Source organism: Condylostylus longicornis, unplaced genomic scaffold, assembly GCF_029603195.1.
Source record: "Condylostylus longicornis isolate FDR11 unplaced genomic scaffold, ASM2960319v2 ptg000135l, whole genome shotgun sequence".
Classification (NCBI taxonomy): Eukaryota; Metazoa; Arthropoda; class Insecta; order Diptera; family Dolichopodidae; genus Condylostylus; species Condylostylus longicornis.
Genome location: NW_026578103.1, coordinates 8,989,906 through 9,002,141, shown reverse-complemented (window position 1 = coordinate 9,002,141; position 12,236 = coordinate 8,989,906). Strand labels below are relative to the sequence as shown.

Sequence of the window (12,236 nt, the reverse complement as noted above, 5' to 3'; positions counted from 1 at the left end):
AAGAATTTCGGATAGATTGAAACTATTTCGGAAAGAATTTAAATAATATTAAAACTTATGAAAAATTTTATTGATATTCAGGTGAAAAATTGGAAAATCATGGTAGTTTTTGCAGTTATATTATAATAAATTTTGCCGTATAGGGAAATTTTGGCTCATTAACAAAATAATTAGATTTGAGGTATAAAGCACTCAATTACATATGTAGATTTTGAATGATAACATTAAAAACATAAATAATAACTATATTCGAAACAGTTTTAGCTGTTACGGTTTTAAAAAATATTAACCTTAAAGTTTGAAACTATTCAATTTTAACACAATTTTAAAATTTCTCTCTTCCTTTATAATTCTTAACATTAAAAAAATAGATTATAAAAACTATTAAAATGAATATATGGGAAAAATTATTATTTTAAAATTTTTTTTTATGATGTTGGTTTAAAAAATGGAACTAACATAAATGTGCTAAAGAGACATCACGTACCTACTTTTATGTTACCATGTTAACATAAAAATATTTTTCGAAAGGATTAAATATAGTAAAAACTCTTAAAAAGCATACAAAGCATATACGTTACATTTATATCTATGTAATTAAGGAATATATATAGACCAAAGTAATCGCAATGAAAAGAGAGAAAGAAGCAAGAAGAAATAAAATATAAAAAGTTTTTATTTGTCGCCCTAAATGAACGGTAAAATGAACAAAACGAGATTCAGCCTATATAAATCCTTTTTTTGTTCTTTCATCCGCTTTTGTTTTTATTTTCCTTACAATTCTGATTTTGTTCTTTATATTCCTTTTTTATGATCTTTATGTAATGTAAAAAAAAAGCAACTTTTCTTTTTTATTTTCGTTTTTTTTTTACATTCATAAGTTTCTATGTATGTTAAATGACAGCCTTTTTAAAGGTGATATAACAGCTTAACGAGAAAATTTTGTATAAAGAATTCGTAGGTATGTATGTGTAAGAATAGAGCTCACGTACGGTTGAAATTATAAGATTATCGGCGTAAACATATGCACATTTTGTATATTATATATTCATTGTATATATACATTTATGTAAGTATAACATATTATGATGTATATATGAGTAACATATTGCACCTATAAAATTTTCGATTAAGGCAACACAAACACCTTGTTTCTAAAAACAAATCCTTAAGGATTATTTCATAATAGTGATATGTAAATACATAATATTTGTGTTCACGTACAAATATCTTTGCGTATATAAGAGTACATAGTGTATTAATCTTTACTCTTAATATAATTTATGCATATGTTATCGGTTGTATGTTCACTGAATTTATAACTGCTTTATTTATATATCACGTGTTCTCGGTGTTTTCTTCTGTTTTTGTTGCTTTAGGTCGTAAATTTTGTTTGATTTTAGTACGTGCATTTTATATTTATAAGTATAAACATATTATAAAATCAAGAGTAGGTGAAAAATTTTATACACATATTGATATTTACAATAATTATATGTATGTACATAAGTATGTATATAAATTAATAATCGTAGAATCGGGTGCTTTAATACACCTATTTCGTTCTATAGAAAACTGAAATCTATTCTGTTTTTAACATAAGAAAGAATGAAAAGAAAAATAAAAATTAAGAACGTGATTTTATTTCTCAGTTGCTCTTTTTTTTCTGCTCTTATTAAAGGGCACTAGTATAGAATTTAAGAAATATTGTACTTGGCGAATACAATTTAATTTATATATATAATAATGTTATATAGAAGTGTAACGAGATTATTAAAGAAGCATTATTATTACTTTGAAGCGAAATTATATAATATTAAAATATATTTAAAATTTATGATTATATGCATATTATGTGTGCAATTATAATAATGAATAATGGGAAAATAAAAAGGAATCTATTGACCTAAAAAAAAGTTAAGTGCTACAAATATATATTATATAAAAGTAAGTTGTTATATTGCGCGTAGGAAATCGTAAATTTTTGAATGCATTTGTAAAAAGGATAAGAATGCATTTAAATATAATTTTCATATTAAAAACAAAAGCCATTTTAATTCGAAAAAAATATATTTTAGAAAATTGCATACATACAGGGGCTGTCATTAATAGTATTATTTCCAGTTAAGAACTATTTGACCTTTTAATAAATTAATAATAATGTACACTCAAAAAAAATAATGTAATAATGTGGAAAAATTGTATTTTCGAATGTAAAAGAAATTTTTATTTTCTGAAAGTAGGAATTTATTTATAAGAAAATTTTTAAAATTTTCTATATTTAAAAACTAAGTTATCCGCTACAGTAGTAGGAAAAATTTGTTTTAGAGTATAACTTCAAAGTATAAATTAAAGGAAAAAGTAGAGAGGAAGTTTTTCAAAACCAACCCCTTTTAACATTAAAAAAAATATTTTTTTTAAGTAAAATATTTAAAAATAAAAATCTGATTATAGTTTTAAATATTCGCTCCGATTACTTAATAATTTCATTGATAAAATTAAATTTACTTACAAATTGAAATGTACATCAGCCATATTTGGTCTATGTTTAAGTGCTTCTAACAATACTTCTTCAGCTTCAGCATATCTTCCCTGTGAACTAAGGACACTTCCTAAATTTCCTAGAGCTGTTAAAATAAAATTGTAAAATTTTTAATTTTATTGAATACCAATTCTTTTACCTTTTGGTGGATTAACCCTTATTGCACTCCTATATAAACTTTCTTCATCATGCCAATCATAATTTCTATTCCATGTTCTTATACTAAGTGCACTCAATACCATTACCATACATAGTATAGCAATTAATTTCTTTCTACAATTATCTACAATTAATTCCATTAGTTTACTAACACCAAAACCAACTAGTAAACAATAACCAACACTAGGTAAATATAGAAGACGTTCAGCAACAACAAAACCAACATAAAAAAATAAATTTGTTGCTGGTAGAAATGGAAGCGTTAAAAAAGCTATTGACATTATTATTATAATACTATTGATATTTTGTTGTGAAATTTTTGATTCTAATAGTAAGCTATTAGATGGCGTTAAATTAATATATTTTGTTAACGCTTTAATATAATTTGATAAATATGCTGTTGTTGTATTAAAAATATCTGTATCATTTATAAAAAAACTAGTACAACTGCTACATGAACTAATTGTACTACTACAACTGCTATTTGATGTATTACTACTTGTAGTACTATTACTACAGCTACTACTGCTACGACTGCTACGTGGTGTTAATCGACATGGATTATTATTCATATCATCACGATGTTTATCAAGTTTTGATCTTACAGCTGCAGCAACAACAGAAACAGCTGAAGATGATACATTTTCTAAACTGTTATTAATTGTTGATGTTGGTGTTGTTCTTGATCTTATTGTTCTATTTGTTGTTATATTTTCATTTGATGAGCCTGATAATGGTATTGGCGTACAACTTTTACGAAAACAATTTTGTACAATTTCTTGGTTGGTCTTTTGCTCTAAATAATTTGAACTAGAATGACAGCGACATGTTATTTCATTGGAATAAAATGTTGTTGTATTTGTATTTAATGATGATGTATGAGGAGTCTTTTGACTTCCAATAGTAAATGAATTTATAAGTACCGGCATCATTACATTATTATTATTATTAATTTGGCGACAAAAGTTTGTATGCCGTACATCTTGTTTACATGTACCGCACATTAAAAAATCAATATTTTTATTTCGATTACAATTGTTATTGTTATTATTATTGTTGTTGTTATTATTGTTATTATGATTTAGAAAGGTTGTTATGGGGGCTGTTGTTTCTGCTGTTCCACCAATTTTTGTATTTGACAACAGTAAAGAATTTGGTATTGATGCTAAAACATTAACATTTTGATTTATGATATTTGTTCCTGTTGCTGTTGTTGTTTGTGTTGTATATTTTCTTTTTATTCTTGATTTTCTCTGTTGTATTTGATTTTGATGGTAATGATTTTGATGTTGTTGTTCTCGTTGATCGTTATGCTCAATAACATTTTGATTATAATGATTATTTTGCTGTCTAAGTACCATAATTTCCGGTGATTTTTGTTCTGTAGACAATATTTGATGTTGGCTTTGTAATTGTTGTTGTCCATAATATTTATTTGATTTCTTATTATTATTATTACAGTAATAAGATGATTTCGATGTTTTTGATAATAATAATGTACCTGATGTTGATGATGATGATGATGATGATATAGATGTTGAAGATGATGAAGATATTGTTGATGACGATGACATTAAAGATTTTTTCATTAAAATTAAACTTTTACTAGAATTTTTTCCTAAATTTTTTGTTCCCATTGTCGCTAATAAATTTTGAAAACATTTCCATAATATAACTACAATTATTGTATAAAAACTTAAACTAAATAAATTCCTGGAATCCCATATTGTTGTAATTTTGGGTATTGCATCCATACCCCAATCAAAACTTAATATATTCGGATATAATAATAATTTGAAATTAAATATTGGCAAATAAAGAAATGTTAAGAAACGTGTCCATACAGAATTTGTTTTAGCTATTGGATTATCAGCTGTTGAAAATGAATATTGTGGTCCATTTGATATTGTAGTTAAACGAATATAGACAATAGTTGCTAAAGATGCTGTTATTATACTAAGTGTACGATACCGATTCTGAAATAAGAATGGCGTTTTACTAACAGCATAATTAAATAATTTAAAATATATCACGAATTATTTTTAAAAATTCGTTAATAAAAGTTATAAAACTTTTCATAAAAAATAAATTGCTCCACTAAAATTTAAAAATTTTATCTTATGTTTTCTTGTTTACATGAAATTGTTTCAAAATTTCACTATTTTTTAACCTACAGAAATATTAAATTAAATTTTTTGTTTAATGTTTCTGTAGGTTAAAATTATTACAAAATTCACACATATTTTCATAGCTGGAAGCAATCAGTTTTTTTTATTGTTTAAAAGTTTCTAAAACCAATGAAAGCAATTATTTAACACGAAATTTTCAATTAAAATAAAATTATTCAGCTAAAATTTTTCTTTTGTGATTATTTTAATTTGCAAAATTTATATTATTATTTATGAATATTTATGACGTTTTTATGTATATATACATATACATGTTTTTTACTAATATATTATTATTAGTTACAAATTCCATTTGTAAAACTAAAATAGACATTTTATACAAGACCGATTCAGTTAAAATTATTGAGTTTAAAAAGTAAAAATTTTGCACAGATTATTATTAAAATTTTATAAGGATTATATTCTTGGAACCTGTCATAGAATGTAAAATGGTTGCTCAAATTCAAAACTATTTAATCATTTCTAAATTCAATATATTTACATATATATATATGTAAAAAATTATTAAATTATTTTAAATTATTTTACCTTATCATTGAATCCACAGCATCCTCTAGCAATATCAAATATTGCACATATCATCAATGCACTTATTGCTGTCTCCTTAAATAATAATGCACATACAGCTAATATTATTGTTAAACTTAATGCAAACCATTGTCTACTATCATTACGTTCACGCCATATTAAATGTTTTAAAAATGTTAAATATGTTAATAAATATAATATACATGCAGCTAAATCAGCACGTCCAACAATACCAGCAACAGTTTCAGTATGAATTGGATGTGCAGCAAATAATGTACCAGTTATCCATACACCATAATTTGATGATAAAAAATGTCTTGCTAATTTAACAACTAAACCAGTTGCAAGGCAATGCATTAAATTATTTATTAAATGATAACCCCATGGTGTATAACCTCCCATAAGATAATTAAATTTAAAACTAAGGACACATAATGGTCGATATGAACCATGTGAACCGGAATCACTTAATGGTGTTCCCCAGTAATCATTTTGAAAGGCTTGATGCCATGGTGTTTTTCCAGATACATCTGTATTACCCAAAATTGCACGCCTGTAAGTAAAAAAAATTTATTTTTATAAGAAATTTTTCAAATATTTTGTTTATCAAATAAATAAAATTTAAATTTATTTTTTTGGGAATTTTTCATAGTTTGGTGTACGGTAAGATCTGGTTATAAAATAGGATTAAAATAAAACAAATAATTATTTCTAAAAATATGTTTTTTTGGATTAAATCTTAGAGCTAGAAAATAAATTAGTTTTTCATTTAATTTTACTATTCATTTTCCCACCAAACGTTAAATCTCAAGAGGATGCAACAACAACAAGCAAGAGCAAACACTTAATTTAAAAAAAAATTTTGGTGAAAACAGGATTTGAATGATGCAATGTTGCTTAACTTTAAAAAGTTCTCAAATTAATTTGCTTTCACTCCTAATATTCACAAAATTTCGAATTAATTTTTGAAATGATATTAAAATGCTCGCTTTTCATTCATACTGTTATTTAGTATGTTAAAAAGTTAGTAATTTTCTTGAGTAAAATACGAGTATTATGCAGTAAGAATTCGCAAATAAAAAATACTGCAACATTTAAAGTTTATCTTTTATGTTTGTTCCAAATTTTGGAAAAAATATTACAAATAGTAGAGAATTCAACGTTGTCTTTGTCAATGCTGTTTTAATTTAATACTCTATTGTAAGTGTTATGAAGAAGCAAATTTTGAGTATGTTCTGCAAATAAAAATTTTACATCATGGATTTAGGAAACTAAATGCAATATTTAATTTTATTTTCTGTTAAATGCCTTAGTGTTGATAAAGTAGAAATTAAGTTTCAAATGAAGAATAACATGTAAAGACAAAGTTTTTTTTTCTGGATGCAAAAATAATTTAGAAAATGTAAGCGAATTAAAAGTTTTTTTTTTGATTTTCACATTACTCTTGTCTTCGTTATTTTCACATTTTTCTTATGAAATGAAAAATCTACTATCATTATAAAAAGTCTATGAAAAAAATAATCTAAAAAAAAGAAGACTAAGTGCAATAAACTCATGGTATAACATTGTTGAAAGTAGAAGTTGTTCCAATTTAGAAAAATTTAGTACATGCTCCATATTGAACAATCCAATGCTAATTGAATTAATCTAGAGTAATTGAAATTTTTACATAATCGTTTACTGTTTTCTTACGATTTCATACAAGTGCATGGGGATAAAATCGGGAAGACAATAATTAAGCTGATGGATTATCAATTTTGAAAAATTAATGATGATTGATCAAAGCACGATATCTAGTTATTGATATTATAAAGTTAATTGGTATTTAATAGGCAATACTGATGTCTGTAAAATCTGTAATATGTGTACTTTGTTCGTCATTTGTATATACACGCCTACAAAAATTTTTTACCGAATTGAATTAAAAATTGGCTAAAATAAGTTTTGAACAGCTCAATTTTTTATATAATGGTATCTACTTATAAGAAATTTAATTTGTGAAGTGGAATGATGACTAATCACCTTAATTGTATTTTAAGCATAAGATTTTACTTCGATTAGTTTTGAATACTTCGCAAAGATACCAAGTAACGTTTGCATTATGACAAGCTGAAATTAATTTATCAACAAAGGATACAAAATTAATCTGATATTTCAACTGATGATACACTCTAGATTTTGAAAACTAATAATTTCGAAATACAACATTAAAGAGAGTAGTATAAAAGCAGTGAAAGACTTAAGTATTTAAAGTTATGCAATTTCCTTTTTCTTTGATGTAGGATTTGATATAAGGGATGTGTAGCAGATTTTAATTAGAAGAATTCATAAATTGCAAGTTTTATACTAATTATTTTTTTACTTAACAATTAGAATGGGAACATTAACAACTTGGATTTTGGGAACAGAACAAAAAATGAAAATAGTTTAGGTAAATGCTATTTTTTTTTTAGTAGGTGTAGTAGACAACTTTTTAACAAATGTTATGAATCTAAATGGTAGTTACTTTTTTTGTTTTTTCTACGATTTAAAAAGTCTTTCTTCTCTATTTGTTTAACTTGTATAACATCAAAGAGGTTTTAATCTTTTTTTTATGCCAAAAAGTAATTTCACTTAATTTTAAGTTTAAGCTTAATAGTAATTAATTTGTTTCAAGAATCTTTTGAATACTTGAAATTGTTGTAAGAAATTTTTAAATTAATGAAGCGAATATGAAAATAATGTCGCGGTATAAGCAACTGTCGTAGTTTTTGTTAAAATTTTGAAAAAAAGAAAAAAATGTTAAAAGTTACAAAGTAATTCTTTTGATTATCTTAGCTTCTTAGTTTTTTTAAGTTTTAAAATTTTGCATATATTTAGGTTTTTTTTGTGTTTTTCACTTTGAAAATAAAAACGTAAAATAAGCGACTTAAGCCAAAGAAAAGGATAAATAGAAAGGTTTTCATTTTATTCTTAAATAGCAAAAATTTTTAATGAATGCCTGTTTTGAAGATCTTTTTTTTTATTGTTCATTTGAAACCTCTATCTTTTTCGGAACGGAAGTTATAATCAAAAAAACTGGGATAAGTAGAAATTTCGTGAAAATTCCTTAAAATCCCTGTATCTCGGAAACCCTTGAGATTTCGCACCGGAACAAAAATTTTAACCATTTTCGATCCTTTAACTAATGGTATATGTTGTTGTATACCTTTTTGAATAACCCTGTATATAGCAGATAATAGCAGTAAGTCCGTAAAGTTTCGATCATTGTTTTTAAAAATATTCATGAAAACCATGCAGAAATCTGTACAATTGACTACAAAATTTATTTTGTTATTATATCGTGGTGAGACATATCTGTAAAGTTTCTATAGGTTAGTTTCACATAGGTGCGAGTAATTGCTTTACAACAATAAAAGTTGCAGTGTATAATTCAATCGGTTTGTACCGACTGATATTACTAAAACAGCCTATTTAAACGTGCTGTACTTCAGAGTAAGCTGAATTTTTTTACCAAAATTTCTATCTAATTGAATTTTATAAAATATTGACATAGTACCAAGATTCAATTGCAATAATTTCACGTAAATTTTACGGTAAATAAAACCTGATTATTTTATATTTACGTAAAATAAAACTATTAACTTTTAATTGCATAAAGCAAAATATTAATCGTATATTTTAGACCTCCTGATTGGAAAAAAACCTAAAAAAATTTTCACTTAGAGGAAAAAATTTATATCCAAATGTAAACAGAATAGAAAAACAGAAATAGAAAGTTAAAACCTTATTACTCTTGTGAATTCGCATTGAAAATATAAAAAAATGCATTATGCAAGCATATACGATTTTAAAACTATTTTAAATCAACTTCAAAGATTTAAATATATACAAACAAAGAATATTTTACATTTTCCTGGTAAAAAAAAAGATTAAACAACAATACAATTTAAAAAAAAAATCACATTGAAAATATAAAAAGAAAATAAAATTTAAGAGTTCTATAAAATCCATTAAAACCGATAGAAGATTAAAAATGTATAAAAGAACTCAGGATCAATTGAATAAAAATATCATGCTTGCAATAATCTCAGGCTTCCTAAAATTATATAGAGAACATGTGATTGTGCATTATGTACATAATATATATATATATATATATATATATATATAGATATTATATTGTGTAATAGTAAAATTAGGGCATCCTTGTTAAATCCCGATAAGAAAGATTAAAAATATAGATTTTTTTATGTATGTTAAGATGTTTGTATATATTTCTGTTTAAATTCACATAATAATCTATACATCATAGGGTACAGAAAACTATTGTTATTTTTTCATTTCAAATACAGGATGTTAAAAATTTAGCAAAATAATATTATATGAGGTTTTTTTTGAAGATATTAAAAAAATTATTGTTCAAATTTTTATGAAATATTTGAACGAAATGTGGGATTGGTTTGCATAAAACTTCAAATCAGTTTCCTTTAACCTATCATCGCATTAATAACATCTGAATTTTCTTCAACATCACCGACGAGACAAGAGTTTTATCAAAGTTACTTCAATTTCTTCTAAATGTATACAGGTAATCGGCCCTATTACATTTGAAATAAGCGTATATGTGTAAAATTGCTAAATTGCTAATTTATCATATAACTTCAAAAATCACCCTATTTAGAGAAAAATATAAATATAAACAAATGTTTGCTTTTTACTAGCTGAGATTCATTACTATTTGGATTTGAATGTATGTGTAGTAGGGATATTATATAAAAAATAACATTTGTATGTGTGTATGTACGTACGTATTTTATTATGCACATGAATATATGTATTACATGAACGTATGTGAGTTTATGTATCTATTAGTTTTATATTTGTATATTCGAATATAAATATTTTTAAAAAATATAGAGGAAAAAAAATCAATATTTCCATATATACCTACACCATTTATGGATAAAAAAGCACGATATAAAAAGAGTATTGAATAGAAACTTTGATAATAACTAGTATCTTCATCATTAGGACCAACAGTTTGTATAATAAAAGAGAAATCAATTGAATACCAATTTACTTATAGTACATATATATAAATCAAATATACATAGCAATATACTTATCAAGGTATGAGTATATGTATTTTACAATATGCATAAAGTAAGATTTAAAAAAAAACGCAAATTTATACAAAATATAAGAACAATCTTTTATACAAATATGTAAGACCCTTTTAATGTATAATAGGTTTGTTGAGAAAAATATCAAATTTAAATTTTAATGATTTAAGGATTTTTTTTTATGAAATACAAGTTCAATTAAGGAAGTTTAATTACAAAATTTAAAGTAAACATGAAAGATCCATGCAGCTACTCTTTTTCAGATTCAATTCTGTGAAAATTTTCCAATACTAGACCCAATATTAGGCCAATATTTTATTAATTCTATTGATAGCATACTGAATATTGTTAACAGAAATTGTTTGTAAATTATCAAATCTTCAAAGTCTTACGTCAAAGCTCAGTTAGCTTATTACTCGCTAAAAATCTTTTTCAAATATCTCAAATGCCATGTCAATTTTTTAAAATACACGAGTATCGGAATTTCACTAGAATTGCAAATTCTTTAATAAATGAACTCGTCCAATAAATTTTCATTTACACACCTTGTAACAATAAATTTAAATGAAAATCGTAAATAAAAATTTCTACTTAAAAAATGATATAATAAATTTTATTTTTAATTTGTTTATTTTTTTATTGAAAAATATACAAACGGAAATACGAGTTTTTCTCTTAAATTTGAAAATTTTTAAAATTTTTCTCTTTAAATGAATTTTTATTTTATGAAAATGTATATATATGTCTGTATGTGTATAGAAAATTGAAACAAAAAAAATAATTTTCAAATTTTATTTTGGAAAATTTATAATTGTGTCAATAGTAAAAATGCATTCGAACACAAAATAAAATTTTGTCTATGCACATGAGATGTCAATAGGGTGTCGCATTGCATTGAATTAATAAAGATGTATATATTGTATATATAAATTTATTTTTTAAATTTCAAATCTGAATTTGAAAATATTATTGAATATTTTTATAATTTTTAAATAAAAATCAATTGTACATGTATGTGTATGCGTTTTATATAAATATTTTTTAATATTGACAACACTGAAATTTATTTTAAAATATTAAAATTTTGATTTTGAATAGAAAAATTAAATAAATAAAATTTTAAAATAAAAAATTAAACTTATAATAGGTGAGAGGGGTTTTTAAAAAATTATAGAGTTTGTTACCTTAATATGCTCATTACCTCAGTGCAATAAAAAGGTATGTACTTGGGTAATTTTTAATTTTAATTAAATAAATCGAATACTAGTTAGCTATATAAAATTATGACATTAAAATTTCAAAGGGCATTGTATAATTATTTTTAAATATTCAAATTACTGAAGGGCTATTTTTTGGTCCTACATAATATTGAAAACAATTTAAATCAATTAAAAAAATATTATGTTGACAAATTATAATAAATAACAAATTTATTTGATTATCCTAGATTTTAAATTACGTGTATTTCAATTAAGTTGTATAAAATATTTTATTTTTGTATCGAATGGAATATTAGAAATTAATTTTATACCTAAAGTAGATTTTACATAAAATATAATAAGTTCATTTAAATAAAGTTGAGTCAAACCGATGGTTTGTAAAGTAGCACTTTTTCTGTCAACAAGGGAAAATAATATCTAGCTATAGTATTAGTTAAAAACAAACCAGCTTTTACCTTATTTAAGGTAATTTCATTCATATACTGAAATAATT

The 12,236-nt window shown here is 23.9% G+C and overlaps 1 protein-coding gene across 1 annotated transcript in view; it reads right to left on the bottom strand.

The window, feature by feature from the left end:
- LOC129615441 (protein O-mannosyl-transferase TMTC2) overlaps window positions 1-12,236 on the bottom strand; it is a 94,226-nt gene that overhangs the window by 10,450 nt on the left and 71,540 nt on the right. The window contains exons 4-6 of the mRNA XM_055530651.1: window positions 5,419-5,971; window positions 2,682-4,677; window positions 2,513-2,627 (exon numbers count right to left, since the gene is read on the bottom strand). Of these exons, the coding sequence (XP_055386626.1) occupies window positions 2,513-2,627; window positions 2,682-4,677; window positions 5,419-5,971 (2,664 nt within the window). The remainder of the gene's footprint in view (window positions 1-2,512; window positions 2,628-2,681; window positions 4,678-5,418; window positions 5,972-12,236) is intronic.